General features: G+C 39.3%; 1 protein-coding gene across 1 annotated transcript in view; it reads right to left on the minus strand.

Annotated features, from left to right (window-relative positions):
* Positions 1–7,911, minus strand: part of LOC104979990 (CUB and sushi domain-containing protein 1-like) — a 646,469-nt gene extending 638,558 nt beyond the window's left edge. Inside the window, exons 1-2 of the mRNA XM_010828522.1 lie at positions 7,872–7,911; positions 7,028–7,244 (exon numbers count right to left, since the gene is read on the minus strand). Coding sequence (XP_010826824.1) covers positions 7,028–7,244; positions 7,872–7,911 — 257 coding nt within the window. The remainder of the gene's footprint in view (positions 1–7,027; positions 7,245–7,871) is intronic.
* Between the last annotated feature and the right edge of the window lie 1,339 nt (positions 7,912–9,250).

A 9,250-nucleotide genomic window follows, 5' to 3' on the forward strand; every position in this document is an offset into this window, starting at 1 on the left:
AAAATTGAAAGCATTTCCTCTAAAGTCAGGAACAAGACAAGGGTGCCCACTTTCACCATTACTATTCAACATAGTTTTGGAAGTTTTGGCCACAGCAATCAGAGCAGAAAAAGAAATAAAAGGAATCCAAATTGGAAAAGAAGAAGTAAAACTCTCACTGTTTGCAGATGACATGAACCTCTAAGTAGAAAACCCTAAAGACTCCACCAGAAAATTACTAGAGCTAATCAATGATTATAGTAAAGTTGCAGGATATAAAATCAACACACAGAAATCCCTTGCATTCCTATACACTAATAATGAGAAAACAGAAAGAGAAATTAAGGAAACAATTCCATTCACCACTGCAATGGAAAGAATAAAATACTTAGGAATATATCTACCTAAAGAAACTAAAGACCTATATATAGAAAACTATAAAACACTGGTGAAAGAAATCAAAGAGGACACTAATAGATGGAGAAATATACCATGTTCATGAATTGGAAGATTCAATATAGTGAAAATAAGTATACTACCCAAAGCAATTTATAGATTCATTGCAATCCCTATCAAGCTATCAACGGTATTCTTCACAGAGCTAGAACAAATAATTTCACAATTTGTATGGAAATAGAAAAAACCTCGAATAGCCAAAGCTATCTTGAGAAAGAAGAATGGAACTGCAGAAATCAACCTACCTGACTTCAGGCTCTACTACAAAGCCACAGTCATCAAGACAGTATGGTACTGGCACAAAGACAGAAATTTAGATCAATGGAACAAAATAGAAAGCCCAGAGATAAATCCACTCACATATGGACACCTTATCTTTGACAAAGGAGGCAAGAATATACAATGGATTAAAGACAATCTCTTTAACAAGTGGTGCTGGGAAAACTGGTCAACCACTTGTAAAAGAATGAAACTAGAACACTTTCTAACACCATACACAAAAATAAACTCAAAATGGATTAAAGATCTAAATGTAAGACCAGAAACTATAAAACTCCTAGAGGAGAACATAGGCAAAACACTCTCCGTCATACATCACAGCAGGATCCTCTATGACCCACCTCCCAGAATATTGGAAATAAAAGCAAAAATAAACAAATAGGACCTAATTAAACTTAAAAGCTTCTGCACAACAAAGGAAATTATAAGCAAGGTGAAAAGACAGCCTTCAGAATGGGAGAAAATAATAGCAAATGAAGCAACTGACAAACAACTAATCTCAAAAATATACAAGCAACTCCTACAGCTCATTTCCAGAAAAATAAATGACCCAATCAAAAAATGGACCAAAGAACTAAATAGACATTTCTCCAAAGAAGACATATAGATGGCTAACAAACACATGAAAAGATGCTCAACATCACTCATTATCAGAGAAATGCAAATCAAAACCACTATGAGGTACCATTTCACGCCAGTCAGAATGGCTGCGATCCAAAAGTCTACAAGCAATAAATGCTGGAGAGGGTGTGGAGAAAAGGGAACCCTCTTACACTGTTGGTGGGAATGCAAACTAGTACAGCCACTATGGAGAACAGTGTGGAGATTCCTTAAAAAACTGGAAATAGAACTGCCTTATGATCCAGCAATCCCACTGCTGGGCATACACACCGAGGAAACCAGAATCGAAAGAGACACGTGTACCCCAGTGTTCATCGCAGCACTGTTTATAATAGCCAGGACATGGAAGCAACCTAGATGTCCATCAACAGGTGAATGGATAAGAAATCTGTGGTACATATACACAATGGAGTATTATTCAGCCATTAATAAGAATACATTTGAATCAGTTCTAATGAGGTGGATGAAACTGGAGCCTATTATACAGAGTGAAGTAAGCCAGAAAGAAAAACACCAATACAGTATACGAACACATATATATGGAATTTAGAAAGATGGTAACAATAACCCTGTATATGAGACAGCAAAAGAGACACTGATGTATAGAAGTCTTTTGGACTCTGTGGGAGAGGAAGAGGGTGGGATGATTTGGGAGAATGGCATTGAAATACGTATAATATCATGCGTGAAATGAATTGCCAGTCCAGGTTTGATGCAGGATACTGGATTCTTGGGGCTGGTGCACTTGGACGACCCAGAGGGATGGTATGGGGAGGGAGGAGGGAGGAGGGTTCAGGATGGGGAACACATGTATACCTGTGGTGGATTCATTTCGATATTTGGCAAAACCAATACAATATTCTAAAGTTTAAAAATAAAATAAAATTTAAAAAAATAATAAAAGCAATTGTTGGGACTTCAAAAAAAAAAAAAAGAATGAAACTAGATCACTTTCTAACACCGTACACAAAAGTAAACTCAAAATGGATTAAAGATCTAAACATAAAACCAGAAACTATAAAACTCCCAGAGGAAAACATAGGCAAAACACTCTCAGATATAAACCACAGCAGGATCCCCTATGACCCACCTCCCACAATATTGGAAATAAAAGCAAAAATAAACAAATGGGACCTAATTAAAATTAAAAGCATCTGCACAACAAAGGAAACTATAAACAAGGTGAAAACACAGCCTTCAGAATGGGAGAAAATAATAACAAATGAAGAAATGGACAAAGACTTAACCTCAAAAATATACAAGCAGCTCAATTCCAGAAAAATAAACGACGCAATCAAAAAAGAACGAAACAGACATTTCTCCAAAGGAGACATACAGATGGCTAACAAACACATGAAAAGTTGCTCAATATCACTCATTATCAGAGAAATGCAAATCAAAACCACTATGAGGTACCATTTCACGCCAGTCAGAATGGCTGCAATCCAAAAGTCTACAAGCAATAAATGCTGGAGAGGGTGTGGAGAAAAGGGAACCCTCTTACCCTGTTGGTGGGAGTGCAAACTAGTACAGCCACTATGGAGAACAGTGTGGAGATTCCTTAAAAAACTGGAAATAGAACTGCCACAATACTGTAAAGTAATTAGTCTCCAATTAAAAAAAAAAAAAAAAAGCTCAATAGCCACATACTAAAAGTTGATTTGTTGATGGATATATAAATCATATATGAGTTTGTTTCATATAGATAATCCAAAATGAAACATACACTGTACACTGTTGCTTTGTTTAAACTTTTTTTGTTACATGCTGCTGCTGCTGACACAGGTTAAATCAAATATTCTCACTAAATTTCAAGTTACAACATAAACATGAGTAATCCTTAACCTCAAATTCTGTTAGCTGGGGATTACATGTAAATCTTATGTAATCTATATAAAAAGGTTTATCTATTGTATTTGCACAAAATATATTTCTTTATAATAAAATGATCAAGTTGTTTAATATTATACACTATCAATTTTCATTAGTGCACATTTTGAGCTGCTAAAAACTGTGTTTGTACAGAAGTAACACAACCAGAGACCATGACAGCTCTAAGTAACTTTCCTAACAACTGAGTGAATTGGCAGCTTGCAATCAAGTCTCTCACAAAGGTGCCCTTTGTTTGAATTCCAGAGATTCTCTGGGTTGTGATTTAATTTTATTTGAGAAATAAACAACTGTTCCAAGATACATGGGAAACAAACAGCCTTGGAGTCTCCACCTCAACCTTATTAATTAGATTTCAATACTGTTATTATACAACTACTTTGTCCATTAACTAATGTTGAAATACTACAACCTGCTCACATATTTGCCCTAATAATGAGAACATTTTTTATTTCATATTATTATGTTTCCTATTACATTACATTATTTATTTACTATTTCACACCATTCTTGATTCAAATTTTATATTTGTAAAGACCCTTGGGGCATGGCAACCCACTCCAGTATACTTGTCTGGAGAATCCTCATAAACAGAGGAGACTGGTGGGCTGCAATCCATGGGGTTGCAAAGAGTCGGACATGACTGAGTGACTGAGCACAGCACACAGCATAGTACTTAGCAGTTATTATTGGAATTCTGTTTCTGATATGCTTTGGGAATTTGTTAGGACACCTGAAATGGTCACTTCTGTGGCCCAGAAGAATTATAACGTAAAAGACATGTACTCCTTGGAAAAGCAGAGACATTACTTTGCCAACAAAGGTCTGTCTATTCAAGGCTATGGTTTTCCCAGTGGTCATGTATGGATGTGAGAGTTGGACTGTGAGGAAACCTGAGCGCTGAAGAATTGATGCTTTTGAACTGTGGTGTTGGAGAAGAGTCTTGAGAGTTCCTTGGACTGCAAGGAGACGCAACCAGTCCATTCTGAAGGAGATCAGCCCTGGGATTTCTTTGGAAGGAATGGTGCTAAGGCTGAAACTCCAGTACTTTGGCCACCTCATACAAAGATTAGACTCATTGGAAAAGAGTCTAATGCTGGGAGGGATTGGGGGCAGGAGGAGAAGGGGACGACAGAGGATGAGATGGCTGGATGGCATCACTGACTCAATGGACGTGAGTCTGAGTGAACTCTGGGAGTTGGTGATGGACAGGGAAGCCTGGCGTGCTGCGATTCATGGGCTCGCAAAGAGTCGGACACGACTGAGTGACTGAACTGAATTGAACTGATTAGGATGTCCACTCAAAGAGGCATTCTGAGTATGGAGTTCAGAGGGAAAGTTATATCATATAATAGAAAGACAAAAACATCTTCCTTACTCTAAGGACAGGAAACACATAGAATTGTGACTTGTTATTCATCTCAAATGAAAATTTATAATAACTGAGTAATTTGTGCAAACCCAAGCAGTTTCTTTCTTGTCAGTCTTCCTTACTTTCTCTAGTTAAAACATCTAAGTGAGTAAGAATCAAGATTCACACATATAACTTACCAATATTAATAAAGTACATCAGAATAAAATACAATGAATCTAACTATTCTAACCTTAATATTTCTGCTGCTGATCCTGCTATAAAACTTAAAGTTTTCCTAAACTTTATAGTTATTAACATGTAAGTGTTAATCATTCAGTCGTGTCCAAATTCTTGTGACTCCGTGGACTGTAGCCCACCAGGCTCCTTTATCCATGGAATTCTCTAGGCAAGAATACTGGAATGGGTAGCCACTCCCTTCTCCAGGGGAATCTTCCCAACCCAGGGACTGAACCCAGGTCTCCTGCATTGCAGGCAGATACTTTACAGTCTGAGCCACTAGGGAAGATCATTAACATATAAAATGATCATAGTATCAACTTAAAAACTTAAGGGAATAATAAATTGTTTAAAGATAGGTTTGGCTTCCCTGGTGGCTCAGACGGTAAAGAATGCCTGAAATGCAGGAGACCTGGGTTTGATCCCTGTGTCAGGAAGAGGAGAATGGAAAGGCTACCCACTCCATTATTCTTGCCTGGGATATCCCATGGACAGAGAAGACTGGTGGCTACAGTCCATAGGGTCACAAAAGAGTTGAACATGACTTAGCAACTAAACAACATCAAAGTTGAGAAAATTAACATTTAAGACAGATTTCCTTTAGAATAGAATAGAATTATAGAAATTAAAAGAGTTACAGGGATTGGAAATATTAACCGATTTTTTTTTTTTTTTTGCTGTTTGTTTTATAAGCAACAAAAGTTTATGTAATTATGTAACTACTTTGGAAACTGCTCTTCCAACCCCAAATAATGCCTGAACCTACAGGGTGAATAAAAATGACTTTGGATATTTTAAAATAATAGATTTGAAGATCATTTGTAGTTTTTCCCTCAGAACAGGAGTGCTTTCAACTGGACAGTAAATTAAAAACCACATCCAACAGAAGATCAATCTGGCTGCATCTGAGACCACTCCTGTGAAAGTTACCATGAAGAAACTGGGCACTCTTCCTCACAGAAAAATATATATATTTTTTTACTTTCACATGCAATAGGCTTTATTTTCATCAAAAGAGAAAGAATTACTTTTAACACAGAGTTATATGCCTTAATATTTAAGTTAAATGGATTATCTATTTTTTGTCACAATTCTTTGGAATTTTTATTACAATTCTCTCTGTTATTACAAAATAGCACTATTCCCTAGTAGGATCATTTATGTGGAATAAAAACTAGTAAATAACTAACAGAAGAGCATCAGAGAGATTAAGAAATCTTGCATCAAATTAACAAGTACTGCCTATGTAGATACTTTGTCCAAATATACTGGCCCATGCATCCTTGACAAGAAGAAAGCAAGCTTGGCTAAGGAGTCCATAAAGGAGGTAGCCATATGCAGTAAGTCTCAGAAAGGACAAGTGGAAAAGCAGACAGTAACACTGAAGATGGTACAGAAAAAAAAACTATTAGGTTTTTTATATCTGAAAATGCATAAAGAAATGCAATTAGAATATTTTGAAATATAGTCATAATCTATTTTTAACACATTGACTATCTAGTTAATACATTGACATTCATATACATTCATGTTATATATGTATTAATATATTAAGAAATTCCAATGTCTTCTTTATCCCTTAGCCAAAATTAAAAAAAAAAAAAAGATGGATATATTGTACAGGTACAATCTTGGTGATAAATTAAAAATATAACTTACAATCATCCCAGCAAATATTGTTCTTTCTTCATGGTGAAAAATCATATATCAAAAGAGAATGCTAATGAGCAATGGGATATATTATGATGGTGCAAACCAAAATTTTTCCAGAGCACAATATTTTTCCATGCTTTTATCCCACCCACCTCCTATGTCCTTTGTAGTGAATATATTCTATGACAATATCAAGGTTCCTTTTGTTCTCTAAATTGTACTCAGACATGTACCTTTGTGCCTTTTCTCTCAAACCCACAGTTGCTTAAAAACAATGGTGTATTGTAACTGTAGTTAAATTCCCTTGGCAACACTGTTTTATCCATCTTGAACAATTTGGTATCAATTAATGAAGTCAGTGATTGCTTTCAGTAAGAGGTTGTGCTTTTAGGGATTGAAAATATGGTGCACACATCCTCAATCTTTACTTTTTCTTTATAGTAACTAAGACGTTACTTTCTGATCATTAAATTCAAATTCTAACCTCAATGAAGTTTCAGAATCTGAGTATGTCAAACCGTGCCACCTGGTCTGTAACAGGAAGAGCATACACCTTACCTCACTTTCAGATTGCCCTGTTGGAGCTGTCCATCATACACTGACAGAATATCGAAGTCCTCTTCCAGAGCAAAGGTGTGGAAGGACAGCTGTATCCGATTGCGCTCCCCCGTGATAATGATCCAGGTGCAGTTGGCGTAGTTGGGGTAGCCATGGGGGAACCCTGGGCTCTCGATGGTGCCATTGGGACCCTGAACTAAGCCCCCGCAGTTCTGACCTGGAAAAGAACACACATCAGAAAGCATATGAGCTTGGCCTGTCTTTAAGGTATTCTTTGTAAAATTTTCCAGCCATTATGGCCATTTTTTTTTTTTTTGGTCACGCTGTCTGGTTTGGAGGATCTCAGTTCCCCAACCAGGGATTGAACGTGGGCCATGGCAGTGAAGTCCAGAATCCTAAACACTAGACCTCAGGGAACTTTCTGGCCTGTCTTCATAATGATTTATTGTGTGATCCTTCATGCACAAATGCTGAGTGATAAATTACAGCAATATTCTCTAGTGTTAAAAAATAGAGAATGTGTGTGTGCTCAGTCATGCCCTAACTCTTTGCAGCTCCATGGACTGTAACCCACCAGGCCCATCTATCCATGGAAATTTCCCAGACAAGAATACTAGAGTGGGATAACAACAGAGAATAAGATGGCAGAGGAGTAGGTGGGCATGGAGTACCTCTATCTCTATGGATACATCCAGAATCCACCTTTAGACACAGAAGTGCAGGCAGAACACCAGCTGAGAGTGGACAGGAGTACCTGACCAGTGGAAAAGAATATATAGAACCATGCAAAACTTGGAAGGATGAAGGAACTAGGGGAAAAACAGGAATGTTACTAGGACTGGACCTGCTCTCCGCAGGTCGGGGAACTGGAGCAGGGGTCCCATCCCCAGGTGGGGGCAATTGTCTGAGTCAGAGGGGAAACATTTAAGGCTGAGAGTGAAACAGCCGATCTTTGGCAGCCTAAATGGAATGAAAATCAGACAGTCCTTGCCTCAGCCATAAATTCCCCAGACAGGGAGGAGGGTCGCCTGGAAGGCACAGCGACTGGGAATTGGATTTTAGGGATTGTGGAGCAATCCCAGGGTGAGGGCTGGTGTTGACTGTGGAGGGATGGATCAAGGGGATTTGAGGGAGGAGACCGTGGTGAAAAAATGCCTGTGGAGGAAAGCCAGGCAGCATGGCAGCAAGGTGATATTGCTGAGTCATGCGTAGGGGGTGGAGCCATCACCATAGCCTCCCTCTCCCCACATGCCAGCATTGGCAGTTGAACAATAGAGAGGCCGGCCTGTCAAACGCCTGATGCATTTAACTACAAAGTAGGACGCCATCCAGGGTGCCCCATTATGTGCCTGACACACCAATCTTCAGAGTAGGACCCTAGCCAGTGGGACTCCCTCTATGTGCCTGACAAGCAGAGCAACAGAGAAAGACCCCAGGCAAGGGAGCTCTCTAAATGCCTGAATGGGCGGGGCAGTGGAAAAGACTGGACAAACAGGCTTTCTGATCTCCAGCTACAAGAGGCTCGAAAAAAAGACTCTCAGCGGGCAATAACTCCTGCGGCAGAGGCAGTCCGTGTCTCTGCACACTTGGTGCCATCAGGGTCCCTGCAAACCAAGCAGCTGTGCCACCTTCACGCTCAACTCTCACTGGGTCAGAACTGCCACAAGCAAAAAAAAAAGTCTACCATCTATGCATACAGGGTCGCTTCAGTAGTGTTCGATTTTTTGCGATCTGTAGACTGTGGCTGGCCAGGCTTCTCTGTCGGGGAGGGGAGTTCTCCAGGTAAGAACGCTGCAGCGTATTGGCCAATATTGGTTGCTGTACCCTTCTAGAGCACTACATTTCCTTCTGCCCTAGCCACCAACTCCCTTGAGTACCTGGTGCTGCCAGAACCCCTGCAACTCAAGCAGCTGCACCACCTCCACACCTGGCCCTCACAGGGGCAAACCCAAATCATCCAGGGCACCCTCAGGAGCAAACCCCAGTGGATGCCCCACATGCAGAAGTGGAAATAAAACCACAATTTAAACCCAGGGGCAGTGTGGCTAAGGAAGAAGACACAAAACCTTCCCACCAACTGTACAAGTTGTAGATTAAATCCACACAATCAACTAGGCAGACTGTGTCTATGGAATATGCATATAGGGCCATTGAGAGCTCCCACAAAACAAAATGCACCAGTTCTGATAGCTGTGGACATTGGAGGCAAGAACACACAGTAGT

Source organism: Bison bison, unplaced genomic scaffold (genome assembly GCF_000754665.1).
Source record: "Bison bison bison isolate TAMUID 2011002044 unplaced genomic scaffold, Bison_UMD1.0 scf7180017864494, whole genome shotgun sequence".
Classification (NCBI taxonomy): domain Eukaryota; kingdom Metazoa; phylum Chordata; class Mammalia; order Artiodactyla; family Bovidae; genus Bison; species Bison bison.